The sequence below is a fragment of the Brachyistius frenatus genome, unplaced genomic scaffold (genome assembly GCF_029030835.1).
Source record: "Brachyistius frenatus isolate BFR_SWC_R1_liver_20210118 unplaced genomic scaffold, ASM2903083v1 Contig_30, whole genome shotgun sequence".
Lineage (NCBI taxonomy): Eukaryota > Metazoa > Chordata > Actinopteri > Embiotocidae > Brachyistius > Brachyistius frenatus.
The window spans coordinates 2,584,978-2,612,664 of NW_027210629.1; the positions used below are offsets into that span (position 1 = coordinate 2,584,978).

At 41.0% G+C, this 27,687-nt stretch overlaps 1 protein-coding gene across 4 annotated transcripts in view; it reads right to left on the reverse strand.

The window, feature by feature from the left end:
* pde4d (phosphodiesterase 4D, cAMP-specific) overlaps positions 1 to 27,687 on the reverse strand; it is a 138,133-nt gene that overhangs the window by 78,436 nt on the left and 32,010 nt on the right. The window contains exon 1 of one of the 4 annotated variants that reach the window (XM_069699536.1): positions 11,048 to 12,067. The exons of 2 other annotated variants lie outside the window; for them this stretch is intronic. In XM_069699536.1, coding sequence (XP_069555637.1) covers positions 11,048 to 11,310 — 263 coding nt within the window. In that variant the 5' untranslated portion in view covers positions 11,311 to 12,067. Of the gene's footprint in view, positions 1 to 11,047; positions 12,068 to 27,687 lie in introns of those variants that run through there. One more of the 4 variants, XM_069699527.1, reaches the window with a different exon arrangement.

Here is a 27,687-nt window from a genome sequence, read left to right on the forward strand (position 1 = left end):
CACAGTACACATTTATGAATGTGCTGCTTGATGAAATCTTGTTAATTGATTAATTTGGCAGATTGCAAATATGTTAATAATAAGCGCACCAGTAAGATGTTCAGATACAACATATTTCCACCATAATATTTGATTTTGCAGATCAGTATCAATCTGTAGTCGCTCTACAATTACCAAACTTTGTTCAATGGTTTTGTTGAGTCACTGGCAGCAACTTGATTAATGTGAGCAGAAGATTGCAGTCAGGTTTGATACTTAACACATTTCCAGTTACTTGCATACAGAACATGTTTGCTTTTAACACAAACCAAGCTTTATTCTTAATCTTAACCAAAGTGCTTTGTTGCCTAAACTTAATCAGGAGTCTGGATGCAAAGCCCGGGCTTTGCAGAGCAAATACCAGCTTCTCTATGTGGTGGTGATCTAAGGGTCTTCCAGTTAATACAAAGAACCAGCTAAAACTAATACAGTTTACTACAAAAGTCTTACAATCTGACCATTCGGAAATTTCTAATATTTATTTTGGGAGCCTCACTAAAAAAACAAGTGGACAAATAACTGAAACAACGTTGTCCGTTATGTAATAAGAGTTCAAAAGCACAGCATCCTCCAAAATGATCCTTCAGTTGATTCACCTCGTTAGGTTACATTACAACTTTCATGAAGTTAGGATATATTGGAGGAGTGTTGTATTAGACTACATTAGTTCTAGTCCAGTGTAATAACTGCAAGGTTGGTGCTAAGCATTACCTTGACCTTCCTTTAACTTAACAACCAATTGGAGGCAGCGTGTCCCTCCCGTTGATCCAGTCTATTATGAGCTTTACTACAAAACTCTGCGATCAACAGTTTTAGTGGAAACTAAGTGTACTTCACCTGAAAATATTGCTGTCGATGGGAAATCAATTGTGGCATTGCATTAGCAATATAATGACACAAAACAGGAACATGAGTAATCAGCAGACTTTTAAGTTTAACTGGCAGAGACGATTTTGCGCCTAACATCACACGTGATTTTAATATCACACCGGAGCTTTGAATACTGTCTATCATCCAAAAAAAAAAAAAAAAAAAACGTATACTAGACCGAGACACTCAGTAGTGATTGCGTGGATTCCCCCACTAAATTTCTTCCATCTTTCTCACCCTCTGACTCCTGAGAACCATGAGAAACTAGGTGCGGACCAATTACCTCATAGTCAGAGCATGCTGTTCATTTTTCATCTTTCATTACCGCGTTCAGCGGCACTAAATCAATGCAATCAAAGGAGACAACCCCAGTGGTCAGACGGACAGCAGAAGACTGGTAATCAGGATGGATACTGACGCCGGCAAGAACACACATGCTTGTAAAAACATAACACGCAGACGTGCGCACACACGCATGTGCATCCACAATTATGTGTGTGTATATACACATAATGCGCACACACACACACACACACACACACACACAGAGGCACCGCTGAATTCACCAGATGTATTTGCACAGTCTATGTTTGCACACACGTACGCACACAAACGCGTAAAAGATGAAAACACGCTCCCATAAAGAGCAGGATATTGGAAGCAGCTGTGAAAAATGATCAAGGGATGACATCAATAACAGGATGGCTCTCACAACACACGAGGCAGCTGCATCTTAATTGGACATGCACCTCATTAGAACTGCTAGAGGTGGACGCTGCCTCTGTATGTACCGAGGCCCAATTCAGGCAAACTACACAAGGTCGGCAGAAGGAGCCGGGTGGGTTGTAAAAGTGAATGAGAAACAAAGACATACTGACCATTTAAAAAAAAAAAAAATGCAGATAGCTTTTCCCTTGATGACTTATGTCTGTCAACATTTCCCCTCCACCCTGCGAATTTGAGAAGCAGCCAAGTCCCCCAACATCCCCACCCTACCTGACCACTAGGAGTCACGAAAGTCTAAGAGTCCTTTGTCCTTCCACTGCCTCTTTCTGTCCTACATCATCTTCGCAATTGCAGAATGCATGAGAAGATGCAGCTTTCTATGTCCTTACCTATCTAGCCCAAGACCACTAAAATCAAGAGTAAAGTGAACGGACTGAATTCAAAGGGATCAAACGGGGGATCTTTTTAGATGATTGAAGATTAACCGATGTCAAAGGAGCCGTACGTTGTCCCGTGCTCTTGTATTCTCCTATTTAATAAATGACAAAGCCTTGAAAATCTGATAGAGGATGCGGACAGAATAGCTGTTGAGCGAGTCGTAAGCCTGAGGAAAACAAAAAGTTAAAGGGCAGCGGAGAGCGTTTTCATGACTTTCTGTGCAAGGACAGACTTTTCTTTCCTCTGTTTTTTCTACAGAGAAATTCTTCAGGGCATCATTACTTGTTGAGGAATCTAGCATATATACTTTAACAGATATCTCCCACACATGTTTGTGATAAACACAAGTCTGCAATATTCAAGCTTGTAATCTTTGGAACATACGGTGTCAAACCTAAATAGCTGAATCTCAGATGTTCATCAATGTTTTCATTAACTCGTAAGGAAATTATTATACATATACAGACTGTATTTAACCCTTTTCATGGGCTGTTTAAAGTTTTCCATCTGCCAGCTTAACAAATACTCTGTATCTCTGTAGACTCTGCAGCTTTTCTGCTTCCCAAATCAAAAGAATGGAAAACTCTTCTGTTGATAAGAAACCAATTCTACCCCAGTGCTGCAAGTTTCATGTCTTTCTTGTGTGCGAGTTTACGTGAACCTAAATGGACATTAAACTAATGATGTCTAAGTAGAGAAAAATGGGCATCATGACTCGAGAGGGTTATACTTTCAATTATTGTTTAATGAGCTGAGCCTGCCAACTATAATCACACATGACCAATGGATTTACCACAGCCATGCATCTCTAATGGATCTCACCTCAGGCTAATAAGGCTCTCTCAGAGAAAACGATAATGAAAGCTTTAGGCCACGTTCAAGCATCATTTTGTGTCGCGAACATTTTCTTTTTTTACTCGTCTTGCAAATTAGGAGGATCTTCACTGCGGTGAGAATGGAGCATTGAAAGGGGACAGAAATAAAGCCAGTACCGCTCAACCTCCACAGTGGCTGTATCACATATGCACAAAAGAGTACATGGCCATCTGCAGTCCATTACAAAGATACTCATAGCCATTAACAACTTCCCCTCACTTTGGCACTCCTCTTCTCAACTCTCTCCATCCTCAGGCTATTCTGCTGAGGCTCTGGTGCAGCTGCATTTAGCGGAGCAGCCCGCTAATCAGTATGTGAATTCTCCCTCAGCAATCAAGTCAAAGTTCTGGTGGAGAAACCAGCTGAAATACAACACAGCTGAAAGTAATGAAGGTCCAAGCGAGTCAATTAAAAAGAAATGTGTGGAGGTGGGAAAAAGGCAACAAAACAGTCGAACATTCATACATCATTGATAGACATATAGAGACAGTTGGATGTGAATCACACAAACAAGATGAAAACAAAAGTGCATGAATGGCTGACATGCTGGATCGAACACAGGCAGAATCTTTTCCGTCATTCGGATGAATCAAAAAGATATCAACATATCAAAAGGCCTTTGATGAGGCCCTGCAGCTGTGGCCTCTTCAATGCACATTAATTCTGGTCGTCATTTAATTAAATCTGGTGGTGCACTAACCACTGCTAACACACCTTTACGTGTCCGGACCTGTTAGAGGCAAGTGATTATCAATATGCACATAACCTTATATTTGAGATCACCGTAGACCTGTTGACGTGAACGGAGCCGATTGTCACACATATCAATGGGCGTCAGGAAAATTACAACGTTAAGACTGGGCAGTATCATAACTTTTAAAAGGTTAAAAACACATATCTGCAAGCTGGACTAGAGGCGGTGTCAGTGTCGCCGCTGCTTTCAAACGGGTTATAGAATTTGACACGTAAAGGATATGAGCCTGACTAATTCTGGCACTGCACGAGGCTCGACGATCACAATGTGAAGAAAATGAAGAGCAGAGGAAGGAGAATGAGGGAAACGGAGAGTCACAGGAGCCTGGACAGACTCAGATGCACACATTTGGAAACATCCACTCTCCAAATCATAGAGTGCAAGGGCTGTTGTGTGACTATTTCTCCTTCTGTCTGACAGCACATTCAGCACTCATGGTAAATACATGATCTGTCCATGCGTGTGTTAAGATCAGGACATTTAGATAACTCATGTCAGCAAATAATAACATTTACCTCAACTTGAACCTGAAGTTTGTGAACACACATTTTTTTTACCTTTTATTTTACTGGTATGTGGATGGCTAATATATGTACAAAAACAATTTATACCAAACACCTAGTCGCATATAAATATTTATAATCATGACCGACTTCTCTCATGGCTTTGGCAATTGCAATTTGTTCAGTGGTTTTATTGTGAATGATTGAAGAATCCACACTTTGGAGATAAAAAAAAAAATGCAGCAAAAATCAATATATTGTATTAGTTTATTTGACATACAATGCTCATTTGTAAAACCAGTAAGTTCATACATTTATTTGTATGAAAAAACAAATATTAGTATTTTTAGATTTCCAACCTCAGACTGTTGAATCAGGTCATTTGGACCCAAACTTTAGTTTTTTACTTTCAGTACAGATGAACTGATTCAACTCTGGGATTTCCTAGCCAGATGTTCGAGCATTCATCAGGATTTATTTACTTCCAAATATTTTGCTTTTATTATATTTACTATTAACGCAGAAGACAGAGCATTCGCAGTTCTAATTATAATGAGGCAACGTGCCAATGATGTAATCATAATTTCCAAAATAATCCAGTTATGTCTCATAACTGCATAATAAATGGAATGATTGTATTATAGAAGTAATTCCAGAGGGCTTCTTCCTTGTCATAAGTGAAATATTACAGTTGGTGAGATATGAAATACTCTTCCAGTATATAAAACAAAACAAAAACAAAAATCCTCTCACTTATCCTCCTTCTCTCTTTCACAGTCTTTCTCTGTCACACTGTTATATAATCTTAGTTTTCTTATTCATCTCAGCCAACACTGACTCGGCCACTAGCTCAGAATACAAAATCAAAGCTGAGTCATATCACCAGGGTCTCGTCTAATCTCTAATAGTGAGAAAATGACACAGAGTGAGTGTACGTATCTGTTGGTGTGAAATGTTTGTACATGTATGCAAGATCATGTGCATGCTATCGATTAGTCTGAGTCTGCCTGTCCTTGCAAATGAAAAAGCCTGGACTGATGTAGCATACAGACAGCACTGTTAGAACAGCAGCAGCAGCAGCAGCAGCACTGCTCAAATGCTCATATGTATGCAAATCACAGGCGTTCTGTTCTCCCCGGTGGAAAGCAGTGTTTGGGCTGATAAAACCTGAAGAATCCTCCTTACAGCACAGCAGGATGACAGCTGCAGCTCAATGCCACCACACATGAATGCAAGGTAATTACTTAAACAAATGTACTCCCTTAAAACAAAAGAAAATGTGAGGGAAGGTATGAGCCGGGAACTGGGAGGCTGGGAATACAGCAGAACAACTGGCAAAATGGCACCGACTATAAATAGAAAAGATTTCCAAATAGAAAAGAGTCTTATTTCACCTGGAATACCCACCTCGCAATGGCTGACAACTCACTGTGGACACTCTTGCTGAGCATGCTGTAAGAGGGCTTCAGCTGGAAAGGGTGAACCCATGATGGTTCAAGGTAAAAACAAACAGACATATTTCTGGTAGCCATTGCTGAATCTAACCACCTGAGCCGCCTCATATTTAATATGTATAAACGGAAATGTTGACAGGTAAAAGCATCTTGTATTTGGACCACTTAGGATTTCAGGGCTTTGCTGAAGGGCATTTTGCGACACAGCTGTCTTACAAATGTGTAAACACACTTGTACTGCTAAATATTTCAAACTAATGTGATGAGAATCTGCCATTTTAGCCTTTAAACTGAAACATCCTACCGGTTCAGGCTGTATTTAATGTTTTTGTCATTATTCATCAATAAATAATCGTTGTGCCTATAAACTATTTGGTATAATACAAATTACCCAGAAACCGAAGTTACATACCTAACTTTCAAATTTCATCTGACCCACAGATATTCAGATAAGCATGACAAATAAAAGCCACAACACTCAGTGAGTATTGCATCGTTAACAGTTTGCTTTGATCTGATTTTTTTTGTCGATCAAGTAATGAAGTTATTAGCGAGGCATTACACTGCTAATATGGATGATGAATCAAACACAGCTAACAAAATAATTAAGTCTTGCACATGCATTATAACATTTTAAGAACTTAAAGGAATAGTTTTGTGTTTTCTGTTAGAATATCTGCCTACCAACAGCTCACTAATTAACACATTACACAGTCTCTCGTTTGTTCAGTCCATACAAAAACAGAACGGCCAACCATGAGTCACAGGACTATTGAGATTTCGCAGATTTGTGAAACAAATGTGAGACCTTGACCAACAATTACTGTCGGAAGTTGATCAGCTGCCTTAAAAACATAGCAAAAAGAAATGAGAGACAAAGCAAATAAGACATACAAAAGAGAGATGATATAACCAAGTGAAAAGAGCTGTGCTCTGCCTAGATTAGCACCGCTGTTGTTTAGCTTCAGGTCCTCTACTCCCACACTCTCCCTCTCTTCCACCTTGCCTTCTTCCCACCCATCCCGCATTTATCCACCCATCAGTCATCAATCATTCATCCAGAAATCCATCAATCAAACGTTCATCTCTCAACATCCTTCCAGCCATCCCCACCAAAACTCCCCGGTCGGACCACTCAGCCAGAGGCGAAGCACTGGCATCAGCACCACCAGTCGGAGCCACCTGTTCTCCACTCCGCTTGAACCCCCCCCCCCTCTCCTCTTACATAAAGAGACACTTGCACTGTTGCAATGCAGCATCAGACGCTGTTGTGCAACAGCATTAAAAATACCTCAGGGTCAGTGAGGAGGAAAGTTGAAAACAGGATATCAACCGAGTTATTCTGGTGGAGAGAGTACAAAAAAACAGAGTCGTGAGTGTCGGTCTGTCTGTCACTTAAAGACAGACCTCGCTTTGTATACACTGCGCTGCTGTGAAGCTGAGAGACCGATCCACGCTCAACTTTGTGAGAGGCCATTTTTCAATCACATCTTCTCATACAAGCGCATGCAGGGGTATTATTCAATGTGTCAGCACACTGTCATTATGAAGCAGACATGACTCTTGAAAGCAATTAACATCCTGTCATACTGCAGCACAAGCCCAAACGTGTACACAAGGTGAAGAAGGTGCTCTATGTTAGTAATCAATGTGTCAGAATAGCTGAAAGATAGTCACCCATTTTGTACAAATAAAAGTCACACACAAAAAAAAAAAAAATCACAAATATTTAAGGCATTATTAGCTGCCGCGCCTTCTTTTGCTAACATCAACTCTAGAGGCTCTCAAATTAGTGACTCAATCTTTCCAACTATGGCAATGCTGATTTACATTAGCTTTTGTTAACAGTAACCCAAATCATAAATATATCCCTTCTTAGCACGGCACAATGTCATACTGAGCCTTAAGTCTGTTGTAAGCACACCCAGTTTTGCAGATACCTCCTAATTCCATAAATATAGCCACCCTAAAGCCTCTGCTGCTGTTGGAGGTAGTTCTGCAGCTTAGGTTATAATGACACCGGCAACAATTGTATAAGAACTACCACACTCACTTAAAACCCTCCCAGCTCAAATATTTACTGCCTTCAAAATTCCATTGTGCCATCATCATACTTTTTTAACAATTGGGACTTTTTGGAGTTGAAATGCCCCTGTCGTAAAGAACTTAGCGAATCATTACATTCAATAAAATCCACGAAAGGAAACCTTCCTCATGTCTTTGGGAATAATTACGGCCAATTAAAATTAATTCAGAGCAAAGTAGCCAATCAGCGTTTGAGACGCATCCTCCAAAGTATTCTCAAAATGATTGTAAAACTATTTTTGAATGGTTTCCACAGTGTCGAGCCCATAGGAACAGCGACGCTGTACATCAGGCCAATCGGTCCAAGGAGAGGAATTGTCTCGTTAATGTAGTGTGGAGTGGAGCCACTGAGGGCAGTGTATGTCACAGGATTTACACCACCGCGGTCCTGTGATTCCCTGCAGCTGTAAAACAATGAGGAGGTGATTGGAGTAAATAAAACTACAGTCGTCAACCTCCGGACCGCTCACAGCCATTTCGTGGTGTCTCTCTCTCTCTTACAAACAAATTGTTTCTCTCCCATCCCCTGGCTCACACACGTACACACAAACAGCATTTTTTTTTTTTTTTTTTTACTCCTAACCTCCCACACTTTCTTTATCTCTGTCTGATATTCTGTCTGCCACTGTTTTTCAAATGTCAAGACACAACACTGGTAAAAAGAACAACAAGTTACACAGTGATTAAGTGGTCATTTCTCTTTCTTGTTACCGTCTTTTCCTACAATTGCTCACCTGTCACCTTAAATGTCATGATCCAGAGACGAGCGTCTTACACGTTTTAACCCACGTTACCCAGATTCACACAGACTCATGGCAACCACAGCAGAAACCAGAAAAGTGTTCTATTCCAATGCCATGAGGATAAATATCAGAATGGGTGTTAGCTATTAGATTTCAAAAACTTACAACTGACACTTTAAATAGACGTTTAAAGATTAGGGTTGTATTATTTTAGCTCGAGATATTTAACAAGAAATCCCTTCAAAAGGCATAAACCAACAAGGAAATTATCCTTCTAACATTTGCTGTTTGTGAAGCTGAAGTCTGATGATCCACAGGATCGTGCCGTAATCCCAATTTTTGTCCCACAGTTCCCACAGTCGGTGCAGCTGGTGTAGTTCATGCTGAAACAATTCTGTGATGGCATTTTGGATCACTTAAGAGTAACTGGGTGTCAGGATTTCCCTCAACATCTTTGCAGGATGCATTTCCAGTATGGTTCTTTAATGTGCATTCGAAGGATGGCAGGTGCAAGCTATAGGAAGGGGACATGAGCGTTGTCAAGGTGTGGCTAAACAGACCATACTGGTCTTTGCATAGGATTTTTCAATAACAATAACATGAAATAATGCCAGCATTGCTCTGTTTTTACCAGGACTATAAGCTTATAGGTCCTCATAAATTATTGATGGCACTGGGTACAACAATGTCATGCTAAAAGTCAAATGACAGAAGGTCACGGAGCAAATGTGAATCTTTAATTTAACACTAATCCAAATCACTAGACTACATTCAAACTCCTCCCAATTAAATAATGACCAGAAGGCAATTCACATCCTGAACATTGTAACAGAATCTTATGAGCAGCTTTTTTTCATTCAAATATAGAAGCTAACTTTTTGCCTTTTTGTTAATACCACAGCTATTTGCTCATCAACAACAAATGACTTCTAATGCTATCCAATGCTTTTCTGCACCCCTATGTGTTTTCATCAGATACAGATATTTAACAAATGACGCTTTCATGAAAATTAGGCTTGACTTGCTGGACCGTCACACTGATAACAAGGCTGCGCGTCACACAGTAGCAGAAAGGGGAAAAAAATATTTTTCCGAGAAAGAAAGTGCCCCTGCTTCTCAATATGGAGCTGTGTGTGAAATAGCTTTCTATTTAAAGTGGCACATGGGAGAGCGATGGCGGTGGCGTCTTATATTACATAATCTGAATTAACAACCACATACATCCACATTTGCAAGTACGCACACAGACATGATATAATTTGGCACGCAGATAATTCATTCATAAAATCTAAATTATACAAACATGCAGGACGCAGTGCCTCTAAAATAGCAAGAAGCTATAGGAGCTGTGAGATACTGTATACCCCTGTGAGCTATTAATGCCAAAAGTACAAGAACAGAGGAATGATGGATGAAAGAAAAAAGAAAAAAAACGTATTATAAATGGAGAATGCATGAGAGAGGAGTACTAGACGAATATAAAAGAAAACTGTCTGTAATCAAAACTGAGATCCATCACACCTCGAGGTAGAAACAAAGGACCAAATACCCGGGTAAAAAATGTTCAATGTAAATTTGCTTCTTTTTTTATTTTTTTAATGACATCATCGTAGCCCGATCCTGACATCAGTTGGGAGATGTCTCATGGAAGAAATTGGAAGTAGAGGAAGTGGGGCACAAGACGAATAGAGAAAGAGGGAGCGGGACAGAGGAAAAAAAATTGACAGGCTAGTGAAAGAGAGATGAGTCGTAAAAAATGGAGAAGGACATGAAAATACTCGGTGGAGGGGGAAGGGAAATGGGATGGAATAAAAGGGGAGGGGGGGGACTAAATTGGTGAAAGGGGAGAGAGTAAACAGAAGAGTGGGTAGGAGGCAAGAGGTTCAGGGGTATACCAGAATGGAGAATGAAGATATGACTCTATGGGAAGGGATGAGGCGTGGGCGAATGCAACAGAGGCTGATAGACAGCCAGGAATAGATGACTAATTAATAGTCAAAAACTGCAGGCAGGCAGGTGTGGAGAGAACCACAGCGGGAGAGAATAAATGCAGTGATGGATGGCTTCCTACCCAAACTAACAAGACAGGCAGCTTTGGGGTGTATCTCGTCACATATTGCATCATTGCATCACATAGAGGTAAAAGAGGAGACGGTATGGGAAGGGGATCGGGGGCAGAGGGAGATTAGTAGTGCAGGAAGTAGGCAGGGAGAGACACAGGAATAGAGACTGAGCTAGACATTGAGGAAGAGCGACACAGAAACCCATCTAATGTGACAAGAGGGTTTCCTAGGAGATTTAACAAGGATAACCACACATGCTCCTGCCATTTCTGTAAGAGGAAAGCATTCAAGTTGAACTGCAAACAAAGTTAAATTACTCAAATGGCTTATCACACGGACACTTCCCTCCCACACAACGCTCGACAAACAGTTTTGACCTTGAAAGTTTGCCACGACTGCGGTTTAGACCACATGTTGTGTGACAAAAACACAAGCACTACGCAGCTCCCCAGTTACAGCCACCAACACAACGAACGTATGTAAGGCCATGTCTCACCATGTGTGTGCGACAGTGAAGCGCCTCTGTTTGTGGGTGTTGTTGTTGAGCAACATGCGGCGGAGCAGTCGTGGCGAGTTGCGCGGGGAGAGGCGGGGGGAGATGGAGGAGGGGGACCGCCGGTGTCCTCGTGGCCTCTCAGGCTGCAGCAGGTTCTCCCGCAGGATCTTCACCAGGTCTTCATTCAGGCCGGAGTGTTTGGGCATGGGGGGCACTGCCAGGGTGTCCTGGTGGGTCACCCCCATGCCTGCCTGCTGGGCCATGCCTGCCCCGGCTTCACCACCACAACCACCAGCACCAGCCAAAATGAACGAACAGCAAAGGCAGCCGAGATGTAGCAGAGATAAACCAAAGCACACACTAAATGTATGCTGCTTCTTTGTCAGAGTCAAAGTTTAGGAATCTGTACAACAACAAAAAAAAAGACATCCAAATATCCTCTGAATGATAAAAAAAAAAAAAAAAAAAAAAAATACGCTGCTGGTAATTTCTCACACCAGCAACTCCCTCTGTGCAAAAGTGGGGGAAATAAAAGAGAGAGAGAAAAAAAATAATCCCTTTTTCCCCTTCTGTCTTTAAAGAAGCCGGCAGAAGAACTGAAGCACTGAGGGCTGCTGTCTTTGTCTGCTCTGCAACACTGGATGTCTGCTGTGAAAGTGCAAGGGAGAAGATGAGGGTAGCATGAAAGGAGGAGAGCGGGAGGGCGGGATGCAAAAAAAATGGAAAAAAACAGGGAATTCCATTCCAGCCCTTTCTACCCAAGATCTGCTGGCAGACTCAACACAGTCCAGGGAAATCAAACGCAGCAAGAGTTTACCTGAACCAAATTCAGCCTATTCGAGCCCAGAACAGGGAACCTGCGCTGGTTCACCAGTAAAAAGCCCCCAGCCCAGTATGACTCAATCCAGTAAGGCTTGGTTGAGTTCAGTTCCATCCAGTGGACGTAATTTATCCTTCCTTCCTCTCCCCACATAGAGAGACTGACTGCTGACTGCAGCCAGTTTATAAGCTACTGATCCTTTAGAGCTGAGCGCTGCTTGAGCATGTGTGAGAGAGTGTTTGAGAGAAAGAGAGAGAGTGTGTGTATGTGTACACAACACAAGAGAGAAAAACAGGGAGGTATAAAAAAAAAAAAAGAGAGAGAGAGAGGGAGAGGGAGGGAGAGATGAGCTCGACTACAGCTGCGAAAAAATAATGTTGCATGCATGTGTTCGAGAGTCGAGGCACATGCATCTTTGAGGGGGGTGCATTTCTCGATGCTGCAGACTGCACTAATGACACACTTTAGTTACTGGGTAACCCTTAATGCCGACTCGGCTTCAGAGGACATCCCCAGGAACCGCAGACGATGCAAAGTGTATACCTATACTTGCACGATTTGGCATTTTCATTTAAAAAACCATTTAAACAAATGCCAGATAAAACTAGGAAGGAGTTTCAACCAACCTCATCTAGCCTTAATCTTCCACCACTCCCTTTCACTGTTAGTTTATAAAATGAGGGTAGACTTACTGGTAGACATGTCAGCATTGTCAACTGAGTCTCACATGCTTCCTTACATGCTTTTATCCTCCTCCGCCTAGCAATCAGCATCGTATCCTGAACACAGAGCGTCCCTGCCTCTAGCCAGCTTTTAGTCGTTCTGCTTTCAACAACTACACACCCTTAAAAACTTCCCTCTGGGTGTCAACAATCTTACAGTACTATTTTAGATATCCAGCTCCTACAAATACGCCGAAGCACACACACACCACCTAATTCAATCACCTATAAGCTGACAGGAGTAGCTTTAACCTTTGCCCAGCAGCAACCCTAAAGCAACACAGGTGCAGTGTTTTCTTATTCAGACTACTGATTGCTGAATCATTCCCAATGCACATGCACAAATACAAAATGAAATGCATTATTAGTTTGGCTTTAGCAGTATGCAGATATGCAAGAAGGGAAAATAAAGAGCAAACCCTAATCCCAGGATATCTCTGTGGCAACAGTTCACATTTCTGAGATTTAGGGAAACCACACTAATGTGCTCCTGACCTACAAAGCAGTCGTAGTATAATCTAAAAGCTGGCATCACAGCATTGATGTTCACGTGATCAAAAGGACAATGGTAACATGCCGTTTAGTCGTTATAATGTTTCTGTTCACCATTGCACTTTAGTGAGTTGAAATGCTAACATTGGCTAGCCTGACTGTGCCAACTGTCACTCACAGCTTTGGTTGTCTTCACTGTGATAACAGTCTAGGAACTCAGCTCGTATTAGTGTTTGCTCAGCCACTCTGAAGGGCAGACCAATCGGTGACAAGTGTCAGTGGTTAACCGTGTTTGTTCCGCCCTTCCTTAACTGTGATTGGACAGCTGGTGACAGTGACGAGCTCAGTGTTGTCAGGATTCCTGTCTGCTCCTACTGTTTGCTCCTCTGTTTTGTCCCCAATCACCTCTCCTGGTGTTTTCTGTCTTTCCCCTGTCTGCTATTGTGTCCCCATGTGTTGTGTGTCCTCCTCTCCCCGCTTCCTGTCACCTCCCATGGCCACACCCCTCACCGGTCTCAGCAGCTGCCACCACTCTCCCCAAATCACCACCTGCAGGTGGCTCATTTCCCTAATCACCTCCCCTCCAGCTCCTGCCTCCGGCTGGGTCGATGCCCCGCCTCCAGCTCGGGGTCTGGAGGGATTTCGCTGCCGCCACCACTGCCGGTCTCCAGCAAAGCGTCCGGAGAGGTTCCCCAAGCCAGTCCTGCCCCGTAGCCGTCCTCCGGAACGGTCACCCCAGTCCGTCCTGCCCCGTGGCCGTCCTCCGGAACGGTCACCCCAGTCCGTCCTGCCCCGTGGCCGTCCTCCGGAACGGTCACCCCAGGCTCTCCCCAAATCACCACCTGCTCTCCCCAAATCACCACCTGCAGATGGCTCATTTCCCTGATCACCTCCCCGGACTATATGTACCCTGCCCCTGCAGTCATCTAGTGTCGCTCCATACAGCTAGATACTGCCAGTCCTCCTGCTCCTGCTCCCTGTTTCTGCTTCTAGTCCGTGCGATCAGTCAGTGCTCCCAATCTCGGCTGATCGCCGAAGCTAAGCAGGGTCGGGCCTGATTAGTACTTGGATGGGAGACCACCTGGGAGTACCAGGTGCTGCAGAGCTACCCGGTCACTCCAGTACCAGAGTCTATTGCCGCTCGCTGTGGAGGACCTCGGGATTCCCCCTGGCCTATGGTGAGAGTTGGTGGAGTTTCACTGGGGAATCAGACATTGACTTTAGGTACCGGCCTTTGTTGATCAATAAAGACTGTTTTGAACTTGTACCCGAGTCTGTTTGCCTGCGTTTGGGTCCTGTTACACCTCACCTCATAACAAGCGTTAACATTTTTCAACCCTCTTTGCCCAGAAAACAACCCGCAGAAAGTTCATTGCTCAGCACAGAATCACCGTTCAGCTCCTTGTCAAACTCCTGGTATTTATTAAAACAATTAAAAAAAATATGCAGTACTATGGTGGTGTAAGTAGTTGCAGCAATGGCACGACTACAAACGATTCCGTGTGGAGCTAGGCCAGAACCATATATTCACGCAGTAAAATTGGATCTGGTTAACAACAGGCTAAACATTGGTTAGAGCTAAACACAAAGATCAGCTGAGGAAAAAAGTTCTGGTAATACTATACTTCTACCTGTTGGTGGTACAAATTGAGAAGTCAGAGGATCACCAAAAGTCTTTAAAATGTGTCATCCAGAAACCACCAATATTTGTTCCAACTTTTGCATCAATTCATCTCATAGGCAAGGAGAGATTTTACCACTTTAATTTAGAACTTTAACCCACGTGTGGTCTAGATGAACAAAGTCGATGAGAATCTTCCTTAGGGCACAATTAATGTATGTATTGGCAATCCATGCAATATCTACTAAGACTGCAGTCTGAATATGTGCTAAATTGGGCAACTAGACAAAACAGTGACATTTCTGTCATTGTTGGCCAAAAATGCTGGCATTTAATTACTTGTTAACATATTTTACATTAAAATACTACATCTGATTTAGTTAGTTAAGTAAGTTGTACAAAAAAAAAAAATTGAGTACAAACCGGAAACATATTCTAAAAAAGCAAGACACACAGGAATCGGATGACCCTTGTTTGTGCAGAGTCACTGTAGTTATGAGTTAGCTAACCTTGATTGGTTGTATGTCTGAAGATTCTCATTCATCCCAGTAATGGTCAGTTTAAGGGTTATCTAAAGGCAACGTGACTTGCTCTAATTTCACCTCTCAATCCAAAAGGCTTTTTCAGTTCTGTTTAGTTCTGAGTGGTTGTTTGATTCATGCCAGGTCCACTTTTTAAAGCAAAAGTACAGAAAAATCTTTAAAGGAACGCTTCTATTAAATGTTGTTAGTAACGGGCATTAGTCATTTCAGGCAAAGTTTTAATGAATTAACATTGCCGACTGCAGCTTTGGGGAAATGGGCTGTCATACTTATCATAGATTTTAATGGGAAAATGTTTGGCCTATTGCTGTAGCAGTAAAATATGTGAGGAAAAAAAATACTGTGGGTGAAAAAGAGGTCACCAGACTGGATCATGGTCAACTAGATATACTAGATATAGGCACTTGGAGAGTGTAAACCTGCACCAAGGGCATTAGTCCACTCTTCTATGATCCCAGAGGATTACTGGTCCCTGTGAATGTGGATTGTAAAACAGAGTCACCATATATTTCTAGAATTGCCTGTCTTGTCACAATTTAGTAAGACAAATGCTCTATCTCAAAATGTTAATGAAAGTGAAAAATAGTTTGTTGACATGCCTCGTGGCTCGGATCCGATTCAAAATATAATGTGTTCTTCCTTGACCCATTCTACTTGGTTCCAACAAGTTTCATGGAAATCACAATTGTAGTTTTTTTTTTTTATAATCCTGCTGACAAATAGATACAAAAAAAAAAAAAAAGCATTGAAAAGATTACCTCCCTGACGGTGGTAATAAACACTGGTGTAACCCGTCCCCTGACTGCAGCCTGGTAAGGCTTTAAATAAATACCTTCAGCTTTGTCACAGCTATGATTGTTGCCACAGTAACAGATCATACTAGTAGGTTTGGGCTCCGTACTAACAAGTTAAGGAAATCGCTTTGAAAGTAATTAGGAAAACGAACTTCCTAAAAATGTAAAATTTTTGAAGGCATAATGTTTGGTGCATTTTGCCTGTCAACATCATCACAGTGCAACCCTCACTCAAAGGCAGGCTGTGCCAGTCACAAAGACACTTTCAGCCGTAATGGCAGTGGAGAGCTGTTGGCCTTCATTTGACGGCTTGCAATTTATCGTCACCTTACAACAGTCAAAGAAGATGAATACCACTCTTCAAGAAAATGTTATATTTGTTTTTCTACCACATGATAAGCTCACATCATTGCTTTCCATCTGTCTCGTGCTTCCTCTCTTCTGCTACCTGTCTTACTGTCTGTCTCTTTTTCTCCCAAGCTTTGTTAAACATTTTTTCTCATGACCACTCCCCGTTAGTGTGCATGACGTCTATGTGCATTTCCCCCTGGTTACCAAGGGCAACATGGATGGAGAGGGACAAGTGGGTTTGTCAAGACCTAAAGGCTGGAGAACAAAAGCAAGAAAAGGGAAGACAATCTGCAGGGCAAAACTGAAGGATATTCAGACACTCAAACAGACCTACACCCTGAAAACACTACAACAGATATAAGCACACAACACTGTCATGCACTCAAAGGAAAGGGAAAGCAAGGAGTTAATACAGCACACAGGTGGCCGTCTTTTGTTGGGGCATACAGCAAAGAAATGATCCTCGAACCAAAAGACCGTGCAAACAAACCTCAGACTTCTCCTATGTTCTTTCATATACAGGGAGTGGGCACAAAGGGATGAACATCTTAAAGTGAAATGTAACCCAATAGCCCTCTAAAAAGTTACTTAATTTAATGTAATACAGCACTAATGCAATCTGACAAAAACACATCCAAAGGCCTACAATTATAAATATAAAGATTAACAGCTCTAAGAGTCTCAACACAAACTCAACATTCTTAGTGTGTAGGAGATGATGGAGTCTGAAGCTTTGGACATTATATATCAGCCTTCAGGATAACAGATGTATGATTGATACATCAGATAATAGAGCAGATGCAGCTGTGACTCAGTTTGGTCTAAGCACATTCATTTCCCATTCCTCTTGTTTGTAAAACAAAATCCTGAGTGAAAAATGGGGAGAACACTCAAATAATGCATCAAACCAGTGTGTAAATCGCATTACCCACAAGCTCCTTGCAAAAATACTGTTTAGTCTTGACAGACTGGATGCCATTCTTCTGGCGGTACACAGCATGCCGTCACCTTGCAAAGCACAGTGTGGGATCTGGTGTTGTTGCTGGCAAAGGGTTGCCTGCGTGACACTTGACTATCAAATCAGTGCACTTTATTTCATTTTATGTCTAAGGACATCTATTATGACTAAGATTTATTACACGTACCTGTTGCTATAGTTACCACTTGCATAAATTTGATGGTCAAGCAGATGTATGTATGATTGGTGAAGGAGCAGTGCTGAAATACTATTAAAATAGTATTAGGTGTGAGGAGTTGGGGTGGCCGGTGGTTAAAAACCAATCAGGAGGACCTGAATCACCAAAACAATTCTCTGCAGTTCAACAGAAATCTAAGTCATTGCAAACTACAATATTACTAACAAACCCAACACAGCCAAAACCTTCATGCAGCTCTGCCTCCCTCAGGTGGCCATGTTCTGTCATTGTGAGATGCAGCAACTGGCCCAGGAAACAGGAAAAGTGTCAGAGCTGCTACCACCTGACCAAATACATAGGAACGTTTGGACCCGAACTCATTTCCCAGTGATTGGCTGACCATAAATGTTCAGAAGGTACTGGAGACAGAAATATGTTGCCGAGCAAAGAAGCTTCGACTCACTGATGTGCAGTTTTCCATTTTAAAGAGCTAACTGAGTTTTCTGTCGTTGCAGATATGTCAAAATCTCTGTGCACTTGTGTGTTTTTGGGAAGATGTCCCTGATACCTTCCATAAACTGTTCTTTAATGTATTAGCCAATCTCTAATCTTGTTTTATATCCTTGGGAGCTGGAATCTTTCACAAATTATTCAGAAATCAGCCACTGAAAATTGAGATCCACTCTCTATTTCTGCCACAGTACATTGGGTGCAAAGAATATTGGATAAAACCTATTTAAACATATCAGACTGTCACAGAGTACTACATCCACCAGGAGCAATCCGGTCACCACAACTGTTCAAAGTGTTTACGTGTAAATATTTTTTTTACAAACACAAATTCATTTGTAGGCAGCCGCAGACATTTTGGTACAGATTAAAAAAAAAAAAATCCCACAATAAAAACATTCTCGGTTCTACTGTTATGGTTTACATCAAGTAAGATGAGTGTCAAATTTGGTACAGTCAGTAAAGAGCCAGGCAACATCTTAGCAATGCTAAATATGATCTTTCATGCACTAGATATCTACCCTATGTAAAGAGATATCATGAAAACAGGTCCAGGTAGAGTCCGACAGAAAGCTCAGAGTTAATTTTGCATATTTGACCAATAGATGGCAGCATTTGTTTAGTTTCTACAGCTCTAACTCTGAAGCTCTCAGAAATACTGTCTTTTTCAGCATGACCATGGGGTTTTACATTGTTTGCCTTTTAGTACCGTGACATTTTTCTTCACAGTTTTAACATTTAAGGAGCTCTTTCTTCACATGACTCAGCCTGCGGTGAAAGCTGTCAGCCTTGAGAGGGCAAAATGGAGCCACTCTTCAGTGGGAAACAAACTGCAGACTAAGAGTGAACTATGAACTACACGCCTCTCACGGGTTTTACAAAAGACAGTTTGGTGCAACAAAATGACACGAGATATGGCAACACTATTCAAGAGAACTATGGTTCTGCACCCCTCCTCTACTCCAGTGTACATCCCCAACACTCCCTCACAAAAGAAACACGAATACTGAAGGCAGCGAAACTAAAAACGCATGCGAGTATATCATCAAATCAAAACACTTTGAAACACAATGGAAGAACACTTCATTTGGAGACATAATATTTATTTCTATAGCAAACAGCTTTTTTTTCTTATTTTAATTTACGCAACCTACAAATCTTATTTGTTTCAGTTTCATATTTCTATTGATTATGCATACCCTCTGTATTTTCCAAATCCATCTTCCTGCTGTCCTGTGCAGCTGGTCTCTCAGGCACAGTGTGAATATCTCATAGTTGATTAGCACAGCCGTAAGAGTTACCCTGACAGGGACTGTGGTCTAATTCCCTCACTCCCACTGACAGTAAAAGGTTACACCCTATCCCATCCTAGACTACAAGCACACACACACACACACACACACACACACACACACACACACACACACACACACACACACACACACACACACACACACACACACGCACAGACATAATGGCAGATACACAAAGATAATTTATAACCAACTGTGATAGAACTGGGTTGTTCACCTGTTTCCAAACTCTGTAGATATTAGGCAGCCAATGTTTCAGTTTTGCATGAACACGAGATTGTTAATTAGTGCTGTTCTGCCTGCAAGCACCAAATAAGTTATGAGATGTGTTTTTAAATGTGTCATGAGCAAATCAGGTGCTTTGATGTGTTCTAATGCTTGGAACAACATTTTAAATGTCTGCTATCCAACAGCAGCCCCAATGGGCCAAATTACCTCAAATCCTATTTACAATAGAGCCAGGAGAGAGGGAAAATAATGGAACAAGAATAAATATTGAAACAGCATCTACTATTATGTTATTATGCATCTGAAACTGCCCATTCTCTAAGCATCATGAGTCAAAATAAATGCGTGTCGAGACTGAATAATAACCCAGTAAGCCAAAACTTCAGGGATTCCGTTATTACTGGGTTCACTGCCAGGGAAAGTAATACAGACGCCGGCCAGGGTCCATTAGAATACTCTGCTGGAACGTTTGATTAAATGTGTGCATGAGAGCGTGCATGGCGTTGAATGGTAACCTTCGTGTATACGGTTAGATTGCGCTTATTTTGGAGCATGGTAATAGTTATTTATTGAGCAGCTCTTTGGCTTGCATGCCGCCTGCCATGATGAGAGATAATGGTCAGAGGAAGGAAGGGGGCAGAACTGAGGGATTGAGAAGAGTGAGGGAGGGAAACTAGCAGAACAGCTTGCCAAGTGATAGAGGAGCTCAGAGCAGGCTGTGACTGACACAGGGTGACAGTAAATGAAAGTGGATGAATACAAATGACCACAGGGATAAAGAAGAAGGGTTGAGAGGGAGCGAGGTGGGGGTAGAGAAGGACACGGAAATCAGGTTGGCTCCAGAAACAGCCCACGGTTGTAAACATGGTGGTCCCAGCAAGGTTCAACGTCCTATGAGTCTCTCTGTGTGTATGAGTAATACAATAGACGCGCAGGTTCAGTTAATGTGTTAATTTATAGAAAATATAGGTGTGTTGAAGGAAGTCCAAAGGGTAAAATCATGTACTATCACAAATTTTAGGGGTTTTACGATGGTGTAACACTAATTATTTTCTCCTATAAGACATTTCAATAAGGGTAAGCATGTCTCACACCTCATTGGTATACCACTCATAGTATATAGGTTAGACCTCACACATCCATTCCTCTCATCTAGACAGGAGAGAGAGCATTTCACGTCAGCACAAACAAATAATTACTTTAAAGCAAAATAATGAGTTAAGAGTGGACTTTAATGTGGCTCAAAATAAGCAGGGAATAATGGGGTGATGATGCCGGGATTTTAAAACTTAGGCGTGAAGTGCTCACTGATATGTGGAGAGTAGAATTACTCCTCAAAATTGACAATGAATAATTAATAAGGAAATCAATACTTTTCAAAAATATACCCCTGGGTGAGAAATGATCGCCAGAAAAAAAAAAAAAAGAAAACAACTTTTGAAGTGATCGCAACTTTGTTGAGTGTTTCTAAACAACACGGTAGAATTAATGACAGAGACGTCATAAGAAAGGCCCAAAAGGTAGCAGTTACATCACGCGAGCACTCTGCTGCATCATGGAGGACCTGGACACTTCAAAGATCCATGAACCTGATGGCAGGTCTTGAGCACGTAGTAGGTTCCAGCAGAGGTGTTCAATACAAACAATAAATAAGTGCTCCACTGATTTAGCATTGCACTCCTCCAACGCGAATATATTCAAAACCTGACACCTACATTAACTGTGATGTAACCCAACGCTGGCAGAACGATCTGGGATTCAGGTGTATTATGCAAATAGCAGGTACTGTAGCCTTGACACCCGCTGGCCTAGAGCTTACCTCAAACAGAAATGTCCACAGGTGACATCACAATTCATCAGAGTCCACAGAGCTAGCTTTGGGGCCACAAAAGCTGTAAATAATGAAATAGTTATGGATGAATTCCATTCCATTTCGGCTCGAGGTCGAACACTTAACCAGAGTCATTTTTAAGGTTATTAGTAATACCTGCGCTTTATCCATAATGACAAGTCAAAGTTTAATCTGTATTCTATTCAGCAGACGCTTCTATTAGGAATTTTGAACAAGGGGGCTACAGTGAAACCAGGCGGATCACGTTCATGTCTTGATTTTTAAAAAGTCATTCATTTTCATCCTGTAATTGATCCTTATCCTGGCTGAATAAAACATCTTTGTTTAAAGTTAAAGTTGTTCACCCAGGCGGTAAAATAGACCCAAAGTGCCGTTTCCAAACTCAGAGCCTTTCAGTGTTAAGTCTGTTTGAGATGGTCGATGCTGATACTCATCAGATTTCTCAAACACACAAACACAGGCACAATACGATAAGAAGCAAGAACTTAGCACAGCATGAATAATCATTATCATTCCCCAGTAACAAGAAAAGAAGACGCCAAGAGCCTCTTTAAACATGGGTTGTTTCCATGATGTGATTTCACAATAAAGACATTTTATGCAGAACTTTTGATGAGAGAAAATAATGGAAATGAATACCAACTGAAAAAAGGAACAGCACAAAAGAAAATAAGGCATTTTAACCAATTCACTTGTTTTGAGAAAACCCGGGGAGTAATGAGTGTTCGAACAAGGCAAAAATACCAAAAACTATACAACAGGCAGTAATGTAACATGAGAGGACTAAAAGGCTCATCACAATATTGTCAACCACTTTCTATGTATATCCGTGTTAATTAAATTGCACTTGAAAGATAACAGACAACCTGTTCTGCTTATTCTAAATTAGCCATTATGGTAACTGCATTGCAGAGGAGAGTGTAGACTGTCCAGTTCAGCTTCTTCGTGTCTTTACCTCCACAGTAAAGCTACACGGAAAATCTTGAATAAACAGCAAAACAAGTTCTTCTTTCACACACCAACGCACCGATGTGGCACATGTTTTAACGCCAGCCAAAGCAAAGCACTCGCATCGACAGTTTCCGCTGGCATAACAAAGAGCGCCGTTGAAGACCGAGTGAACTACCGACTGATGGAAATGAAAGTGAGGCACACTGGAACATTAAAGTTCAAGGATACTTTATTCTTGTGATCTCACCACAGTGTAGAAAATAAGGGCAGTCAAAAAGACCAATTCACTGGTTCCCTGAAGAATTCCTTATTGCTCATTTTGAATACAGAAACACTATAAACGGCTTAAATTCTAAGTTCAGTTTATTTACAACTGCAGAAATACCTTTAATGTTAAGAATTCCAACTATATTTATGTTATTTAGTGAAAACATTATATTGTAATCACTGTAATTACAGAAAATAAAAATCAAATAACTTCTTTCTTCCCTCACGCACCAATGCGCACATTTTCAAGTCTCTTAACAATATAATAGGGATGAAACCATGACATTTTTGGCTGAGGTGAATACTGCCTACAGTACTTCTTTCACCGTCAATATCTCTATTTTAATTACATACAATTTGTTATTAAGGGTAATGTGACCCTGTGACTTTGACCCAAAAAATGTCAAGTTCCGTAAATCGTATAACTCAGTGAACACAAAGCGCAAATGAATGCAGAGTGATTTGAATCAGTAAATCTGTATCAGTGCTTCTAATATAAAGCATATATATGTACGTACCTATATCATCATTTCAGATTCAACTGAGCATTTTGACATGGAAATATATTTGTGAGTTTCCAACTGTTCCTTTTGAGACTCTTGTACCGCGCTGGGAGCGTCCACAAATGCCGGACAGACCGAGTGCTCTCCAGTAGATGGCCAGTTGGCATTCATGCAAGTACTTTGGCAAGTTATATGTATGTAAGTCTATTTACTCTTTAACCGCAGTTGGAAACCAAGCGTTTGCTGGCTGTCATTCGTTGCCCGCTTGTGAAGTGAAGTGAAAGAGCGGCAGCGGCACGGTTAGCTAACTAGCTGCTAGAGTATGCTCCGTCCTCGATCATGTCATTTTTATCTTGATGTTTTTTTTTTTTTTTTTTTTTTCCAGTCACACCTTATTATAAAGTCACTCAAATGCTTGCTTCTGAAGAAACATTTTGAAACAAACAATACAGCATCCGACAATTTCAAACGGTACAGTCGCAGGATGTAAACAGTCATGGATTGTTTGTCCAGGCAACACGGGAATACTTCTGTGTTGTTTCCACTGACAGGTTGCCTGTTACAGAGACATACACCATCCTGTGTTTGGGCGGCATTGTGCCGAGTTCTGCCTGACTGCTTCCAACTCGTGGAGCCGCACACTGAAGCTGAAACTAACCTACACATTGAAATTTATAAGGCAAAGAATGGCTTGAAAACGATGCAATATTCTTTGGTTCATCAATGACGATGAAATTATCCAGACTCTATGGTTTATGGACCAGAAGTACAATGATACAAACTCCCTACTTACACTGCAGGTAATATGGAGTAGATACGTAGTGTACAAATGTGCATATTAATGAGGTCAAATATATATATATATTTTTTTTAACTTCTGTCAGCATTCTTAATGACAAACAAAACCAATTGACAAAATTCAGAATGTGTGTTAGAATAAGTATTATTCACTATTGATTAGCTTCCATTAATGAATGAGAAAATGTCAATATATTACTTAATAAACATATTACCATATTATTCAAGATCTGAGTGTTTGAAAACCCAGACCAATCCAAAACATGGCTGTGCACTTTGGCCGCCCGAATTATTTGAGTGTACAGTGAAGACACACAGCTAGATGTCATCAGGGACATCTGCAGTAAAAAAGCTTATTAGATTTACGTACACATAACCTGCCAAAGTACGTGCCTGCATGTAATTTTCTGTAGGTAAAAAGTGACCGGAGGGTGAAATCAAAGAGTATGTAAGTGTCATGTAGGTGTCACTCAATGTGTAAATTCTTTGGCAAAATACTAGCTACAGTGGCCTGATAAAAAAAAAAAAAAAAAAATTAAATACTGTGTATAAATGCAGTATTTATCTATTCTGACATGTTACCAACTTAAAAACAAGAAAAGAACCAACCACAAAAAAAACAGTTTCCTTTTGGTTTATAATTTAAAACAAACCGAAAACTGCACGGAAATCAAGAAGCATCACACGGGAATGGCCTTTATGTAAGCAAATCATGTCTCACCTGGAGAGAAGCTGTCTCGCTGCTGTGAAAAACAGCACTGAAATTTATGTAAAATACACTTTAGTGTAGTCAGGTGTCTCTTGTGATAGTGTTCTGGCAATACTTGAAAGGCATGCACGTATAAAATTTGGGAATTATATTAAACCCTGGGGCAACATATAGCCACACCCAATAACATAAATGAAAAAAAAATAATAATTAAATATTAATGCTTTTACTGCTGTGCAAAATAAACTGTATGACACTAAAATATTTCTATAGGGACTACTACTTCTCTGAGTAATAATAAATCAACTTTGCAAAAATTGTTCATTTAAAATTATTCTCACCATCAGTGTTTAGAAATGAACATACATGTGTGACGGAAATGGGAGTTAATGTTCTAATTTTAAAAAAACACTCTGGAAATGTGAGTGTTCCCAATTAATAAATGTTCCTCTTGTTTACCGACTGCATTTTAATTGTGTTTTTCAAGCAGGAGATGTATGCTGTGATGGTAGGGCACTTGTTTACTGTAATTATGAATTATTATAATGACATATCATTTTTTTCCCTCCGGGGTAAACTGTACTGTACTGTTTTATATTTGCTTGGGTTTAACCAAGATGGCAGTGTGCAGTTTAATAGAGAGCAGTTTGAGCTGTGTTTGGAAAGTTCACAGCTATCATCACAGCTCCAATTTATTGTGTTATATATGTTACGCTGCTGATAGCAATTGCTTTATGTTATACTCACAGAGCAACGTGTTCATTTTAAGAATCTGTGAATGGAGAAAAAGACTTGAAAGACTACGACGGACAAGTATATGTGTTCGTGCATGTAAAAAAGATTAAATAGACCATGCCATGAAGTGGGGGGAGGAGTGGGAGGAGTGGAAGGGGGCTCATGGTAGCCGATTGCTACGCCTGAGGATCATCTATAAAAATGAATTGGCCGGCTAGGATGCCAAGAAGAAAACAGGTTTTCTTCCACCCACTTTAGATCATCATATTTCCCCCGGGGCAGAAATATGATACCATACGTAATGTTTATCTGCAAAAAGGTTTGAGCATTAACTCTTCTAGGACACTCTATACTGGATTTCGTGTTTGATAACATCTTAGCGGTTTTAATGATATTCTAACCGCACACGTGCTCACTACGCTGATAGCTTTGTGGACGTTATCCTCACATGATTATGTTTCTTTTCTAGATACAGCTCCCCTGCTCTTTTTGCTTGACCACAGAGCGCTACAACGTCTCCTTTAGCCTCCTTGGAGCCTCAGAGAGCAGCATCATCCACTCTACCTCCCACTGATCCTCTTTCCCCTATCCTAGTCTCCCCCCCCCACCAACATGTGCTCTGTTGCTCCTGTGGCCCCAGCGGACATGGCTGGTATGACCCTGTCTCAGCCTGATGATGGTGGTGGTGGTGGTGGAGGAGGAGGAGGAGGAGTGGGGTGGGGGATGGGATGGGACTTTTTGTCCTCTCTGCTGCTGTCCCTCTTCACTCCTCTGTGCTCCCTTTAGGCAGAATCGTGTTCAGTGACTCCATGCACGTGCCGCTTCTTCTCTCACACGTGCACGAGCCATCCACAACCACACAGTAATTACTGTCCATGTCCTTTAACTTTTTTTTTTTTAACTTTTGAGCTGGACTAGTGTCAGCAGTAGTATGACAGTCGGTAACAATGACTTGTAAAAATCCTCTTTTAACCGTTGTGGTATGTTAATTATAGATGATGAAGTTGAATTTACAATTCAACTTCATCAACTTGAATTTTGAAATTGGAAGAAATTCTAAAAACACGCCGAAATGATCACGCCTAAGCATGTAATACACCCGTCAGTCCACTAGGGAATATGATGCCACATTTTGCCTCGCCTGTGCGCAAAAGATACTGATTGACAAAGAAGGAGGTCATGTGACACGGTACAAAACTGTGATAGAGTCTGCATTAGGTGGAGGTTGAGGGTCGGTAGGTCGAGCTGTCACGATCCTGACATTTTAGTTGACGAATAAATGTCATACAAATAATTGCAATTAACGATTCAATTGTCTTTTTCTGTTCATTTTATGCCACTATTATAGCACATGTTAAATAATACACACATATCTTATGAAGGAGAAGACTGCGTGGTATTGGCTTTGCAACTATATCCACAATGTTAATGTCAATTGATGCTCATCAAAATGTGGTCGTTTGAACATTAGAAGTTCAGCCCTTCAAGGTTAACGGTTGGTAGCACTAACTCTCCACTCGTGCCTTTAAACGATACCAGAAGAAGGGAGCGAGACGAGATGACACCATTTAAAGGGAGCCAGTCAAACGATAGAGATGATGTTGAAATAGTCATGTAAATATGCCATTTCTGTTAGTTTCGTCCCTCGTTTTGTTTTTTTTATACACATGAATGGAAGAGATTATAATGATGATGATTACGCCCAAATAATTGTGATCAGGGCGGTTATGTATTCATTGTGAAAGGCCGAGTGGCTGAATGAAACGCACACAGGGCTTTCCCTTGGAAGACCTGTGTTTGAGTTCAAGTCAATGTGGATTTCTTTTAAGTAATGTAATTAAGCTACATACATAATGTAACGTATTTAACGTATGTAATGTAGGTTAAGTACCTTACATGATGCATGCAACCATAATTACGTAAAATTGCTTATTTTAACCCAAACCATGATCTTTTCCTAAACCTAACTATATTGCTTTTCAAACTTGAACTATAGTCTGTATATAAAAGCTTCAGGGTCTGAAAAGTGAGGCCAATGCGGAAGTGCCATAACTTGCAATCGTACTGAGGCCCGTTAGGTGCTGGCTCCAAAAAGGCTGTGCTTCCATAGACTCTCATTCAACTTCTCTCCTGAAATACAAAGTCAACCATTTTTTTTCTCCAACAAATCATTATGGTGTCATTTGCTAAAGTAACTTAATCTCTTTCTGGTGGTCCTTCTGAAAATAATCCCATCATTAATTAGACATTAGGCCTCAAAAAGAAGAATGTTTGGGGGAGTGTCTGTTTGATTGAC